The sequence below is a fragment of the Bremia lactucae genome, assembly GCF_004359215.1.
Source record: "Bremia lactucae strain SF5 chromosome Unknown BlacSF5_NotPlaced_200_SHOA01000120.1_2678225bp, whole genome shotgun sequence".
Classification (NCBI taxonomy): domain Eukaryota; phylum Oomycota; class Peronosporomycetes; order Peronosporales; family Peronosporaceae; genus Bremia; species Bremia lactucae.
The window spans coordinates 818,126-833,384 of record NW_027152213.1 but is presented as its reverse complement, the minus strand read 5'-3'; the positions used below and the strand labels follow the sequence as shown (position 1 = coordinate 833,384).

At 45.0% G+C, this 15,259-nt stretch overlaps 6 protein-coding genes across 6 annotated transcripts; 2 read left to right on the top strand and 4 right to left on the bottom strand.

Annotated features, from left to right (window-relative positions):
- Positions 1-53: 53 nt before the first annotated feature.
- On the top strand, positions 54-2,630 carry CCR75_006058 (uncharacterized protein; the record flags this gene model as incomplete). Its single annotated transcript, XM_067964130.1, has 1 exon — positions 54-2,630. The coding sequence occupies one exon, from the start codon at positions 54-56 to the stop codon at positions 2,628-2,630; it is 2,577 nt and encodes an 858-aa protein (XP_067814555.1).
- Positions 476-3,144, bottom strand: CCR75_006057 (uncharacterized protein; the record flags this gene model as incomplete). Its single annotated transcript, XM_067964129.1, has 2 exons — positions 476-2,898; positions 2,953-3,144. The coding sequence occupies 2 exons, from the start codon at positions 3,142-3,144 to the stop codon at positions 2,881-2,883; spliced, it is 210 nt and encodes a 69-aa protein (XP_067814575.1). The 3' UTR covers positions 476-2,880.
- Positions 2,977-6,570, top strand: CCR75_006055 (uncharacterized protein; the record flags this gene model as incomplete). The annotated part of the gene is made up of 5 exons (XM_067964127.1): positions 2,977-3,879; positions 3,952-4,512; positions 4,574-5,509; positions 5,578-6,149; positions 6,233-6,570. The coding sequence occupies 4 exons, from the start codon at positions 2,977-2,979 to the stop codon at positions 6,061-6,063; spliced, it is 2,886 nt and encodes a 961-aa protein (XP_067814498.1). The 3' UTR covers positions 6,064-6,149; positions 6,233-6,570.
- CCR75_006056 (uncharacterized protein) lies at positions 6,108-6,568 on the bottom strand (the record flags this gene model as incomplete). The annotated part of the gene is made up of 2 exons (XM_067964128.1): positions 6,108-6,149; positions 6,233-6,568. 2 exons carry the CDS (start codon positions 6,566-6,568, stop codon positions 6,108-6,110), a joined length of 378 nt encoding a protein of 125 aa, XP_067814574.1.
- Positions 6,571-7,538: 968 nt separating the features above from the next.
- CCR75_006054 (uncharacterized protein) lies at positions 7,539-12,273 on the bottom strand (the record flags this gene model as incomplete). Its single annotated transcript, XM_067964126.1, has 4 exons — positions 7,539-9,329; positions 9,390-10,449; positions 11,037-11,441; positions 11,739-12,273. 4 exons carry the CDS (start codon positions 12,271-12,273, stop codon positions 9,131-9,133), a joined length of 2,199 nt encoding a protein of 732 aa, XP_067814497.1. The 3' UTR covers positions 7,539-9,130.
- A 397-nt stretch (positions 12,274-12,670) lies between these two features.
- On the bottom strand, positions 12,671-14,188 carry CCR75_006053 (uncharacterized protein; the record flags this gene model as incomplete). Its single annotated transcript, XM_067964125.1, has 1 exon — positions 12,671-14,188. The coding sequence occupies one exon, from the start codon at positions 14,186-14,188 to the stop codon at positions 12,671-12,673; it is 1,518 nt and encodes a 505-aa protein (XP_067814496.1).
- Between the last annotated feature and the right edge of the window lie 1,071 nt (positions 14,189-15,259).

Here is a 15,259-nt window from a genome sequence, read left to right as displayed (position 1 = left end):
GTGCAAATAATGATGTAATTCACATCATATCATAACCAACCCAACAATCACTCATGGATGCTCCGCATCGCCGAAAGCAGCTCGAGCAGCACGCGGCGCTGGTTGCGCAACTTGCGGAAGTCAAGCAGCGTCAGCAAAAATTGTCGGATGATTCCGTGATATTCATCAATGCCCCCAAAGCCAACGAAAAAGTGGCAGTTCAGCGTTCACTGCAGTCCCTTCGCGAGCTTTCGCCAAAGGTAACTGTACTTTGTGCGCAGACTGGCGCCGTTGTAGAGCGCATCGCAAACGCGAATGATGTTGCTGCAAAAATGACGCACGAAGTGCGACGCCTTGATGTGATTCAGTCTCGCTTAGGCGTAGCATTGGAGCAGTCGGCGCAGCTGCTGATGCTGCGTAATGCGTTGACGGGTATCCGACGTGCTATGCAACAGCAGCGATATCAAGAGGCCGCAACGTTCCTCCAGTCACTTAAAAATATTGATCAACAGATGCCGCTGGACGCAGCCGATAAGCTCCGGATTGATACCATTGAAAATGATCTTAAAGGAGTGATTGAAGGCGAGTTTGAGGACGGCTTAAAAGGCGGGCACAATCAGCAAATACAGACGTACGCACCGCTATTTAAAGCTGTGAGCAAGGAATACGAGGAACATGGCCTTGTGTTGCTGTTAGAGCATGTGCAGAAGACACTAGCGCAATCATTGACTGGGAAAAGCGGCACACAAGTTGGCGTGTTCAGTACTCAGAAAACAATCACGTGTCTTACCGAGGTGTTTAACCAGATAGCACAAGAAGTGCAACAGTATGAAGAATTATTATCGCAGTGCTTTGAGAGAGTGCACGGCCTTAATCGATTTGTGGCCAAGTTATATACGATGGGGGAGCGGTCTGCGGTCGCTGTATTGAACGCCTACATGGTGCAGCGTCAATATTATAAACGCATTACGAATAAAGATCAGCCTTTGTCGTCAACTATAAATGGTCCGATGTCACCAAGTGGTAGAAACCACAGTATACAGTCTGCGCTTGAAAATTCTACGGACAACGACATCGCTTTCATGAATGAACAATTGAATGAGATGGCGTTAGTAATTCAGCACACACAAACTTATGAGCGATTTATGCGCTCGAGGGTCGCCTTTGACGGAGAGAAGAACGCGAATAACATTGAAGAATCTGGAATGAATGAGCAGACCTACGATGAAAAAGATATTGTTGTTCCAGTGTTACCGCCTGTCCATAACAGTGAATTGGGAAAAAGTGTGCAAGAGCTAGCAGGATTCTACTGTTTTTTTGAGAATGATCTCTTGAATCAGGCTGCCAGAAAAGCATTCCAGTGGGATGAACTTCACTTTTCATCTGGTAATGGTAATTTAAATGGAGCTAACGACAGTGGAATTGACAATAATCTATTGTGCTTTCCAATTTCGTCGGCCATTGATGAAATTTTTTATGTGGCCCGGAATTCTGGGCTACGTGCGTTGGCAACGGGCCACGTCGACTGCGCGGCTGGTGTACTTAATGTCATCAATACGGTGCTTCGTGATATTGTTGGTGACACGATGCGAAGCCGCATTCGGCAGATGACAACTGGCGCCAAAATGGAAAATGCAGAAGGAGGTGATGCGGCGGGTTTATTGGTCTCATCTTCATCTCAAATACGTGACCAGATGCAGCAGCGACTAGCAAAGCTGAGCAAGACTGTCGGGACTGCGGGTGGCGTAGCTCTTGGTGAAAATGGAGGTATGACGCCAGTGCAACGGAAGGAACATACTCCTGACGTCATACTAAATAGTTTGGAAGTTACCTCTGGGTACATTGAGCAGCTGAAGAGCGAATTTGAAAATGAGCTCCCTGAGACTTTCCCAGTGGTGCCGCAGCATATTGTGACTTGTCTCAATGGTTTGGAAGATGCTTCAGTTGAACTGCAGCAGCTACTCTTTGCATCGCGAAAAAAGCTGCTTAAGCTTTTGGAGCCCAAAATTGCCAGTTACTTATACACTTTACTGTCTACATCGTCGTCAGCAGCTTCTGCTGCGTCGGTATTGGCTGCATCAGCCACAGGCCTATCTTCCTCAGGATCTGCACCCTCGAGGCGAAATCCTTTTCAGTATGAGCTTACAGAGGCTATGTTCACATTAAACGAGGCTAACGATCCGTTCGCTCATTCATTTGTTCGTGGACTACGTTCTCTGTTGAAATCGTTTCGTGGATATCTTTCGCATTCCAACTATTGTGCTGTTGTACATGGAGTCGCTTCGATTTCGGCCACTCAGCTCGAATCTTGGTTTCTTTCAAAGGCAACACGGGTAAGCCAACTTGGTGCGCTTCAATTTGATAAGGACATTCGTGTCATAAGTACCTTTCTCATTACTGAAGGCGGAGAAGAAGTGCGCGAGGCTTTTTCCATTCTTCTGCAACTCTCTGAGGTCTTGAATGTAGATACTCCTCAGGACGTATTGGAAATTTATGGCCGACGACGCCGTGGCGTAGCTTGGACGCTACCAGCTGCCCGAGTAAAAGAAATTCTTTCCCGTCGTGTTGATTTTGCTGATGCTTTAATTAACAAACTCGTTTTAATTAAAACGCAATACGGATCAGGAGCGCTACCTCCAAAAAAAGCTTGATAAATTGGAGTAGACGTTGCATGTAGTCAATTTGTATAATTAAATTTTATCCATTTTCTAGAGATTCTTTCCCCTATCGCCTTGTTGACGGTTGCAATCTGCTTGATCTCCGTAATTCACACTTTGAAAAATCATCGTTAGCAGCAAACGCCACATGGCTCACTGGGTTGTTTATATAAGTTTCACGGATTAAAGAGACATAAGTGTAATAATTATAGTGTCTGCTTTGTAATTTTGCCAAGACTTGGTTCTACAAGCTTAAAAGGAGCTACAAATGCTATTAACTGATACAACAGCGAATTAAATTCCTTAAAATATTTACCATTCGAACAACTCGCGAGTAGGCATGCGACAGCGGTCTTTGTATGCAACGCTGAGGTGTTTGCTGCACCCGGCAGAGCTGGAACAGATGGAAATTTTTGCGCTGCAGCAATGCCTTATTGAAGGAGGGGCGACAATTGTCGAAAGCACAATCGCTTTGGAAAGCAGTACCGTGACTCACATCATATGCCATCCAAAAGCTTACCGCAGTTTTATGGAGCTGCGCAATGAGCGCTTTGTCGCACTCGTGCGTCCGGAATGGGTCTTTCGAACCTTTCTTTTGCAGCAGCTACTGCCTGTAGATCGCTTTAGCCCCAATATGGCTCTAATATTTTCAACCCTTACGATATCGGCGTGCGCAATGGGTAAAGAGGACCCGCGGAGGGTTATCAACAGCCTGATTACGCATTTTGGGGGTCAAATAATCGATCAAAACGAATTCTGTGGCGGCGCTACGCACATTTTACATTTAGACGATAGCATTGTTGACTCAAATTTTGTAAACGAGCCCGGAGCAGAGAAACTACAGACATTATGTCAACTAAAGTTCTCAAAAAGGGACCTTGTGCAAGGTTTTGATGCGTGGAAGTTGCATCTGTCGACTGATTCAGTAAAGTCTACGTATAAACTGCCCAGTTGTATTATTGCCTACATAGGACAAAACGCTGGACTGGATAGGCAGTATCATGTCAAGCTTAAATGGATTGAAGAGTGCGTAATGCGCCGGAATCGGGAGCTGGAGGAACGATTTTCCCCGACAGCTTTTGAAGTTGCTAGGACTGCGTTGAAGAGCAAGCCACGAAGCCGGAAGTCTTGTCCGGAAGTGCAGCTGGAAGAACTTAATTTGGGTAAATTTGCTCAAGTCTATCAATTAGAAAGAACGGAGCACGGCATCGAATCATCAATGGTTCGCAAGTGGTCGTTCGAGGTGAGGTACAAAAATCTACTATCTAGTTGAGAATTTTTTAATTTTGACAAGCATATATTGGTCTTATTAAAGAAACTTGAGGCATTGAAAAAAAATTTACAAGGCACGATTGTTTTACTTGCCCAACATTTAGCTCCCCTGCTGCGAGAAAAGCTGTCTGATATGTTGAAGTTGGTAAATGCCAAGGTGGCGAACGTACCATTTGGTGACTCGTACCAAGAAATTGTGAGTAAAGTGGTTACAAAGGCATCATTTGTCGTATGCCGCTACCGTGGTGGCTTTGAGTACAAGGAGGCCGTCCGCCAAGACAAAAAGGTAGTCAGTATTTACTGGGTTTTGGCAGGTCTCTCGCAGGCCAGCAATCCGTCCCCATACAACGAGATAATCCAGCGCCCGGTTAAATACTTTGGAAGTATTAACGGAATGCAAAGCTTTGTCATTACGCTATCAGGGTACTCGTCCCACTCAAGCCCCACTCGAGAAGAACTACAAATTGCGATCCATGCCACAGGCGCGTGCTTGCTCCCAGTGCTGTCACGAGCGCATTCTACACACCTGATATGTTATGAAGCTTCTGGCGAGAAGTATAAGAAAGCGCTGAGCTGGCAACTCTCAAATATTTTGAGTCACGAGGTTCGATACTAATCTTGGCTGCAGCGTCTCCTCTTTGCAACTAATCCTGACAATTCTATAGTGGGTTTTTACTTGTTTGTCAGAGTGGGAGCATGTTTCCGAGCTTCCGTTTCAAATAAGAAATTTAAAAGAATTATCAACTGGCACGGACAGCATGGATAATTTAAAGAAGGACAAAAAATTTGAGGATTGTGAGGATAGCGTAACTGATAAGACGAAGAGGGATGTTACATCTAGCATGAGACGTGCAAAAACAGCGAGCAAAGGACGATTTGATGTCGACGACATTCTCTCCGAAATTGATAAGCTACCCACTCCAATTGACAAGAATGGCTCATCGAATGGTAGAAAGTTGACTCCTGCGATATCTACAGAATTACCGAATTCGATACCTAGTCATGCAAAAGAAATTGTGTGCACGCTATTTGATACACAGACAAACAGAAGCGGTCCGTCGAGCATTGAAACTAATAAGAACACTGTGTTTGATGATGGGGACGAGGAGGACGAGGTGGAAAGAGAGCCTGCTACGATGGCCACAAAAACTGCAAAAAAGGCAAAAGATTCGTTGCCTCTTATTAGTGTAACTAGTGCCAGCAACGCCGACGACGGAAGCACTGTTGAAACGGCGAAAAACAAAGAGATTAATCAGGAGCTGAAGCAAATCAGAGGCCCTGTTCAAACAACGAAAGCTACAAAGCGGAAAGCTGGTGGCTCAGAAGAATTAGGTTCTGCCAGGTCGAGCAGGTTCTTATTGAAAAAGCAAAAGAAAGAGCAATTGGCTATCAAGAAAATTGCAGTGTCGAAACCGCAAAACAAGCGGGTGTTTCTATTGACCGGCGATCGGCACCAGGCAGCAGAACACACTTCAATCATTCATCTATTAGGCGGAAACGTCAGTAAGTTTGGTCGCGTGTATGATAGCAACTGCACCCACATTATTTGCAGTGAGCTCAAGCGAACAGAAAAATTTGTCGCTGGATGTGCGGCCGGAAAGGTGCGTCAATTTTTGCTCGGTATAAAGTGGTGTAAGAATGACTCTTTTGCTGGCTATGGAACATTTAGTGGATATTAAAGCCATCATACTTAGAGGCCAGCTCTGTTGCGGGAATTTTTCTCGATGAAATTGACTTCGAATGGGGCTGCCAAAAATCTGATTGTCAAAACATCGATACGCGTATTTGGCCTGAGGTCTGCGGGTACTGGCGTAAGAAGCGCGCTAGTGGCCATCCTGGTGCATTTAGTAATTGGCGGTTTCTCGTTCATGCAAAATGTGTCCCCCCTCGCGATATGTGCGAACGTATTATCCTCGCCGGTGGAGGGTCCGTGATCCCACTTACAAAGTCTGTTGATTTTAATAGCTTGTCGAAAGAGTCGACCTCAGAAGCACCTGTCGTGGCGCTCGTTCCTCCTGAGGAGCCCTTACGAGATATGTGGATGAAGAAGTTCAAGATGCACGACATTGAATGTATCAAGGCTTCATTTCTCATCGATTGCATATCAAAAGAGCCAGTTACACTTCTAAAGCGCGAAAACTATCATATCATCTAGAAATAATGCGGTTAGGTGAACAATTTTGCGGCAAAAATTTAAATTTAGTCATCCATTTCAATGAGGTCGACCTCGTCCTTGTAAGTCTAATATAAACAACGTAGAACAAAGAGTTATAAATTTGGACTCTTCTGGCATAGTTTGTATCTAAATGAATAAAATCGCTCACCCTTTGGAAAGATTCGTAGCCACCATGCAGAATAAGTACTCGGGGCTTTAGTTTAGCACCATCCAAAACCACATCCATCCGCGACTTAAATCTCTTAGCACATGATGGCCCGCGAATTTGGCTCATCATACAGTGAAAGACAATTAAATCTTTGTCCTTGTATTTGTCGACGAGAACGTCCACTCGATCGTTATCCATAAAAAATTCCTCCGGAATATTTACGGCCGAGCGAATATGACCTCCAGCATAATCAGTATCACGTACGTCAATGATGACGTAGCGACTGCTGGATAGATCGGGATTGCGCAGGATTTCAGCTAGCACTGATGGCTGCATGTAATGTGGAGGCTCGATGTAACCGATCGGAAGCGACATCGTAGTATATAAAGTCGCTGAATTATTTACTTAATATTTTAAGGAAACCGGTATAGGTACCAAAGTTCAGAAGGGACCGAACGACGACTCTAAAGGAATAATTGTTAACTGCGATATAGCAGAGTAATAAAATGTTTTAGTTGTCATTTTTAATCTGTAGTTTTTATCTAATTAAACCAACAGACGGGGAATTGTTCTAATAATACTCTCATTTAAAATAGGAAACCGGTATAGGGACACCCCCCCTTTTGGTATGGCCACACCCTCCCACAAGAAATCGTTATGTCTCGTTATTTTTCTTGAAGATTTTCTAGGATTTACTAGTGCTGCCAACTCTTGCGGATTGTATGAGGTGACATTTAAGACTCTCTAGGGCCTTGTAACGGTGCGAAATTTGATTCTTGGTAGCCTTCTCCATCTCAGCGTAAGTCTGTTCAAATCCGTCGGGTTGGAAGACGGGATCCCAGCCAAAGGTTTTAGGTCCACGTGCTGGGACAATTTTACCATGAGTCTGACCGACAAATACACGCGGCTCCGAGCCGACCGGCGAGAAGGCAAATATACACTGGGCATATGCGGACTTGTCTTCATAAGCGGCCAAAATATTGATGAGACCTTCATGACCCGTTTTCTCCAAAAACCACTTTATGTAAGGACCAGGAAGGCCCTGAAGTGCATTGAAGCAAAGTGATGTGTCCTCAACGAGAACGGCTCCCTCTACCTGCTCAGCTGCGAGGCGGCACTTCTCTTTAGCAATATCGGCCGGTTCACCCTGCAACTCGGGCAAATCTACAGCTTGATTATGCAATTCAAAGGGAAAGTCAGCGCCTAGGATCGCAACTACCTCCTTGAGTTTATTGGCGTTCCCGGTTACGAATGTTAGTACGGGCTTAGTACTCGACATCGTGCTGCAATGAACGTTTAATATTTAAGAAAAGAAATGCCAATCAGCGTGACTAACACGTAAAGGTTGCCTGAAGGTATCGTGCGACTTCGACTTACGTCGGAAATGATTGTCGCGGATGAGATGGAAATAGCGACGAGCATTTTGGACCGCCATTGGCAATAATTTTGAATGACGTGACGGTCACGGGCGACAGATGGAACGGATGACTTTTTTCAAGCATTTCCAGAAGGAAAGTTGTGAATAGTCAAGTGCTGGCTTTCACGTCGATCATAAAGCAATATTGGCTGTAAGTTGCAAGATAGAGCTTTGGGTGTTTACAAAGGACGACATCGAACATAGTGTGTCAAGTCAAACATTCTACAAGACAATTCATGGTTTTTGACAATAACGGTGATGGAGAAAACAACTTTTAGCAGCAGCAAGTTGAACTAATTGACTATAAGCGCAGAATTGGTGCACAAGGAAGTGCTCTCCTCTTCAGTAGCAGCTCTTATAACGGCGGACATGGCAAAGATAAAATTAATTTTTGTTGATCAGCCGATAACGAAGTTCGAGGCTTCACTACGGCAACTACTGATTTCTGTGTCAGGGGTCACAGGTGGTGCAAGCGATTAGGCTGGGCAAGAAGAACCTACAGCGCTTCGGAATGGGAATAGTGTCCAACAGGAAAGGCTAAGAATTTGAGCAAGCACGAATGTAAAAATACGATCGATGGCAAGCAAGAATGCCACAAATGACGAGCCTGAAGTGCCGACGGAGAAGGAATCATTTGTAAAGATATTCATCGCCTTGTGCCGGAGGCAGGAATGTTTGCGATTCAATTCTTGTCGTTCGCTCAAAGACCATGAGCCTGTAAGCTTAATTTAGCACGCTGCTGTGACTCTTAAATTTAGGGCGCCTGTAGGCCCTCCTGATCATCATACTTCCTTCTACTTATATCCATCACACCAAAGGTCTGGGATTTAAAAACCGACAGTACGGAACTAGCAGTGGACCTCATTCAGCACATGTATACATACATCTTGTATGGCCCGACCTCGAATCAATGACAGAATTTTCTCGGCAAATGAGGATTACGCAATTCGCTTGCAAGGTTTTTACAGCAACTCTGATCGTCTTCAACTTGATGGTGAATGGCTGACGATTCATTTTCAATCAAGCATTGAATTGGTGTCGGGACGTATCCTTTTTAAAATGCAAGTAGTGTGCTGTGATTGTGTGTGCTTAGAAGTTTCCTTTTATTCGACAAATGTTGTTATAGTAATATCAAAGGCCAGGCATGCACAACTTCTCTTGGGATTATTCTGCTTAGCTAGCAGCTTCTCGCGAATGTACAAAGCGAATTTTGATCCATCAGGCCCTACCTGAGGTCTTAAAAATTAACAGCATGGTCGCTTGCTGCGCAATTGTACTTGGAAACTTTGAAGTGTACCGTCCTCGCAACTTGCTGTGAGGTCATAAAGAACAACGCCTTCCAGGCAATCTCTTCATCATTAATACCGGAAAAGGTGCGAATTAGTCAACTGTATCATCACGTGAAAAAGACATATCACAACTCCAGTGAGCGATTGAAATCAATAATTGACACATTTTCTGCTTCCATGTTAGTGCTTTCACTACCAGTCAGCGAGATGTGACTGAAAAGCGAGGGATTCTCGCCACTCTGCCTCCTCGTCTTCCTCATCGGGCATACCGAAAGCTCGCACATGCTTGCACTTCTTAACTAAATGCTCGCCATCTCCTTTTTCTGGGGATGAAGCAGCTAGCGCTTCGACCTCATCACTGAAAGAGATTCGTCGGGTAATGCGTGGTGTCCTAACAAGGGAAAATTATTAGAAATACGTTCCGACATATCTACTTGTCACGCATACTTACTTCTCCTCGGGTCGATTCATGTCATTAAAACTTCCAAATGCTTGATCGTAAGTACGTTTCTCTAGAAAAAGTTGCGTTGCCATTATGTCACTTATCTTCTGCTCATCAGTTTCAGACACATCATCGTGAGAACAGTTGTCGAGACTTTGAAACTCCAAAGTTTTGCCAACCCTTCTGAAATGCTCGACAGATTTTTTGATATCTTGAGAGCGCTTATATTTCTTAAAAGATTGCTGAGAAGCACTGACATCGCCATCTGACAATTCCGAGTGTTTCATTGCTTGAAGTTCTGCGGTAGAATTGCCCTGAACAAACGAGGTACAGAACGCCTGAAAATCTGACAAAGGTCCACGCTGCTCAGATACTTCTATCTCTTTAATTCCTTCATCTGTCTTCTGTTCGTTTTGTGTTTGTGCTAATTGTGGCATTTTTGGTGTTCGCTTGGATTCTTCAGAGAAGGAGCTTACCACCAAGCTTTCGCAATTCATTACAGAAGCCTTCGTATTTGTGCCTGGAAAAAAATGCAAAGCGCTTGATGGCAAAGCGGACCCTGTATTAATTCTGCGTGCTTCAATAAACGCCTTATAGCTCGTGACCGCTTCGCTATACTCCCCTCCATCTACATCTTTTACTAATCGGATCGGTTTTCTTTCTGCAAACACCGGCGACTCTTTTTCGGCCGCTAGATGGGTATGAAGTTTTGGTTTCACCTTCTTCTTCTCTGCTCTCTTTGCATCGAGTTTCTTATCCTCATCTACGTCGTAAAATGAGAAACCACTATGACTTGTTGTTGTACGCAAATCAGATATTGCCATGGACGATTGTGTCCCCAAAATATTTTTTTGTCCAAAATTTTGTCTCCTATATCCGTCGCTTTTCATTTCTTGTGCTCTGTAGCTTGTGCGCTTCATTTCACTAGACTTTCGCGATGATTTTGGCCTCATCAACGACACTGGCGATTTTAACGGAGATGCAGCTGATTGCATCGCACTCGATCCTGCACGTCTTCGCTTTTTCTGAGGCAAAAGGCGAGGCGTCTCTGCTAGAGCTCGTTGCAAAGCTATAAGTTTTTGCCGGAGTGCTCGTCGCTGTTTTTGGAACTCTTGCGAGGACAGTGGATTGGCTTGCGCTGATGGAATCAAACGCGGGATCTCGATCCGCACCCGGCGTTGAAAAACGAGTGGTAGGATAAGCTCTAATAGCAGCATGAGTGCACCGTAATAAACACATAGCGTCATGAGCACTGAGCCCTCTTGAAGTGGCAAAAGCAACATTTTGCTGGATTTAAATTCGATTGATTTCAGGCCACAAAATAGCAATAAATGTACTATTTTTTACAGCAATCCCATCTATTCCTATAAATTGAGGCCACGTCCACGCAAATTTAGCGGTACATGTCCATGAACTTGGCGTGGAATGTGGCCATTTTCTCGATAACATCATCCACGGCTGCTTCGGGTGGAAGTATTGTGGTACGGAAATGCCACGTCCCCTCCTTCTGGCCAAAACCCGAGCCAGGTACTACTACAATTCCCGTCATGTCGAGCATTTGCGTACAGTAGAAGGCGTCAGGCGCCATATTTGCTTCCTTGGCTGCTTCGACAGCCTTGAGCGGAAGCGTTAAATTCGGAAAAGTGTACATAGAACCCTCAGTCTCGTTGCAAGTAACACCTTCTAGTTTGTTGAAAGCCTCCACAAGCTTCATGGCACGACGCTTAAGCGACTGAAGCGTGCCGTCACGCTGTTCGCGGTAGCGCTTGTACGACGCATCACCCGGTTGCGGTGGATTGGTCATCATTCCCACCATTAGCTGGCCCTCGATATTCGAGCACAAATTAACGGACATGAGTTTGTAAAATTGGTCCTTCACACTCTCGTGAATGTTCACCAGTTCCATGTAGCCCCCACGACGACCACACTCGCCTGTGAAGCCCTTTGACGTCGAGTGAAACGATATTAATTCGACATTATCATACTCTTTGCCCATGTCCCGCAATACTTTCTTAAACGAAAAAAATCGTTTGCCTTGCGCATACACATTTTCTTGATACACTTCGTCGGCCATAACCAAAATATGTTCTTTTTGGCAAAAAATAATAATTTCTTGAATGCTCTGCTCCGACAGGCACTGACCTGTGGGGTTACCAGGGTTGATCACAGCCATTGCACGCACCGTCTTGCCTGCATCGCGAGCCTCTTTTACAGCGCGTTCCATCTCTTTTACATCAAGGCCCCACGCATTAATTTCATCCAGGTAGTAGCCTACCAGGGAACCACCATTTATGGCAATGGCCGCCGAGTACAGAGGGTACTGAGGAATTGGAGCTAAAATGACGTCATTTTCATCACGAATTAGCATCTGCAGCGAATTTTGCACCGCCGGACTCGCGCCATCCGTAAGATATATGTCTTCTGTGTCGGCCGCGTGGCCGTCGCGACGCTGCAGGAAGCGCGCAACCTCCTCGCGTACAATAGCCGATCCTTTGCTGTGGCCGTAGGCACCCGTGCCTCCTGCAATGTTGCTTATGTAAAATTTTGCGCGTGCAATTGCATCCGGCGGAAACAAATTTTGTGCTTCTGGCTGGTCCACGAGACCTGGCACATTTACAAGTGCGAGAACCTGGCGATGGAACTCGATGGGCTCTTGCTCGAGCACCTGCGGGTTGCCAATGTTGCACGGAATTATCTTGTCAAAAGGAAGGGACCTGTCACCGCGAGCCAAACGCTTTTCGTACTCGATAGAGCGCAGCACTAGCGCTCCACGCACTGCATATGCAGCCTTTAATATGTTAGGGTTTATTGTATCAGTAGTAAGCACGGCGAAGCCGCGGTTCGATGGGACGAACGAGCTACGCAGAGCTTTGAAGGTCTTGCGAGCAAACATATTGCGGTGAATTAATTATAGTCACTTGAAGAATGATACGTGGCAAAGATGCAGCAAATAGCGACGTTCGTATAACGTTACACAAATTTAAGGGAAGTTGCCAAAGGTTACTCAAAAACTGCTGATCAATAATTTACTTTTTTGATAACACAATGCTGATTTTGGCTTAAAAAATTAAACGGAATAAACACCGGTCGAAACTTTCCAATCTGTTTCACGTTAATCACAAACATTTTTTTCGTCTTTGTGAACGTTAAGGGAATTTGCCACATGCATTTTTAGTTTGAACATCATGTAACTAAAAAAACGCGTTTTTTCCACCAAATTCGGCAACAACGCTTAATATTCAGACGCTTCTGTCCTCCTGAAGTGCATACTGTAGTTGCTAGTTGCTTTCTTAATCAGAAGACTTGGCACCTTTGATATCGCCCTCACGGGCCGTGTTGGGCTGGCGCGTCAGACACAGCACGCGCTCCCATGTACGGCCGAAAGGATCCATGCAGCGTGGCGAGTTACGTGTGACAGCCTCAATAGGAAAGTATACGACACGATTGGCACTAAGGCCGACAGTAAAGCCAGTGAAACCGGCCATGGCACCGTGCACGGCATTTTGGCCAAGCAACATGCAATACAGACTGTCAGCGGCGTTGGCAGGCACTGAACGGATCATGTACGAGGGGTCAATATATTTGACGGTGCATGCCTTTCCTTTCTTCGTAAAGTGTTCCTGAATACGGTCCTTCATGAAGGCACCAATGGGTGGCAATTTCTTATTACCGCCTACATCGGTCTCAGCCGACGTGCCCAGCAACTCTTCGCCTGCACCTTCAGCGACAACCACCACACCGTGGCCTTGCTCCTCCACAACGCGCTCAAGATGGTCAAGGCAGCTGCGTGGACCTTCCAACTCAATTGGGATCTCTGGGATAAGACACAAGTTGACGTCACCGCTGGAAAGCGAGGCGTGCGCTGCAATAAAACCAGCGCTGCGGCCCATAAGCTTGACGACTCCAATACCATTGGGAACGCATCCAGCTTCTGTGCTGGCCGAGCGAATGGCGCGTTGAGCCTCCTCAACTGCCGTATTGAAACCAAAGCTGCGGTCCAAGAGGTCCACATCATTGTCAATAGTCTTTGGCACACCAGCAACTGCGACCACAAGCTTTCGACGGCGACATTCTTCCGAGATTTTGTTGGCAGCACGGTGGGTACCGTCACCTCCAATTACGTATAATTGCGAGACGCCGTACTCTGTTAGAAAATTGATAATCTTGTCCTCGTCGAAGCCACCTCGATTAGAGCCGAGGATAGTTCCACCATAGTGGTGAATGCGAGCAACGCTTTTCGGGGTCAACAGAATAGGGGCTTCCTTTTGGTCCATCGAGGTCCAATTCCAAAAGCCAGCAAAGCCCATACGGATACCATAAATATCACGTACGCCGTAAAGGTTCCACAAAGCTAATGTGACGTCACGCACGACATTGTTAAGCCCAGGGCATAGACCACCGCAGGTCACGATAGCAGCCTTGACCGTGGAGGGGTCAAAGTACGTATTTCCGCGGGGACCAGCGCGCACGTAAGCGCGTGATACTGCCTTCTGTGAGTTGTTGCGGCGAATGTCGCCAAGGATCACGTCAGAATCGCCCATGATTTTGTTGTACGTACTCTTTCGCTCTACTGACCCTTCGGTTTGCGAGTCGAGTTTTCGGCGATTGCAGACATTTTTGTCTTTCTCTGGTAGCCACTCTCGAAGGTTAGGCACAGGCAACACATACGTCTTATCGATGGTGATCCCATCGACCAGCACCATTTCACCAAAGCCCTTTGGGTGTTTATTAGCAAATGGGGCAGACGTATGCTCGGCCTGGAATGCAGCTGATGATGAGTCAATGGACCCACGTCTGGAAGAATGCATTGAAAGTCTTGTGTTTGCGTGCGTGTCAGAATGAGTTGTGAACAAAGCGATGTATGTCACTAAATTCCTAACAGTTTAGAAACATTCAGGGATCTTTGTAAAACATGTCTCAGTAAACTTAACTTTCGTTTATCTAACACCGTCATTCCTCTGCCACCTTATAGCAGTAGTGAAAATTTTAAAGTAGCGGAAACATCATCACTAGATTCGAAATTCTTAACACTACAATAGCCCTTTTAATTTAGGTGTAACGGGATGTGCCGTTACATAGGTATTATTTTTCAAAAGGGTAATAATGAATTTTATGTTTTAAGAAAACAAATAAATAAAGAAGTTCAAATAATTATATCTCAATTAATTATTTGACTTAATAATTCCTTTATAACCAAATTTGTTAATATTGACGCAATATGACATAAGCTCTATTGATTGGTTAATTTAAGTTTAAATCACCCCCGCCAATCGTCACAAGACACGATTGATCGGTGCGCAACGAGGCGCCATACATAGTTTATTATTCCTATAATAACGTCAGTAGTAGATAGAAGATCGTAACGTAGGAGCTTTATATGTTAAAACATTTTTACTATGTTTCTATTATATTGCCTTAGTCTAGACCCTTAAAGCTAAGTCCTCTTAGCTTCATAGAAACCTTCCTCTGTACCCTTGTGTACGTGAAATTTCGAGGCACCTCACATATGTGTAAGGTTAACTCGTACTTATCAGTACTATTAAAAGGTGCCCCGTTACACCTGGTAGCACCATGTAGTCCGTTCTACGACCTACACACGTTCCATCCAACATGGACATGTTGGATGAAGAAGGAGGGAGCTTCCAGCTCCTCAAGAAGACTATCACGCAATACGTGAAAGGTTTACTCATTTGAGTAACCTTGAATGGAAAGCGATCGATTGAATGAGTTCGGTCGTAGGCGGGCTGTAACGGGGTGTATCGTTACATGAAATTAACACTAAAAGGTTGTTAATTAATATTATCTAAAAGATAGATAATATTTGGAAGAAATTACTTTAAATAGTAATTTCCTGAATTCTTATCCATAAATAGGTATAG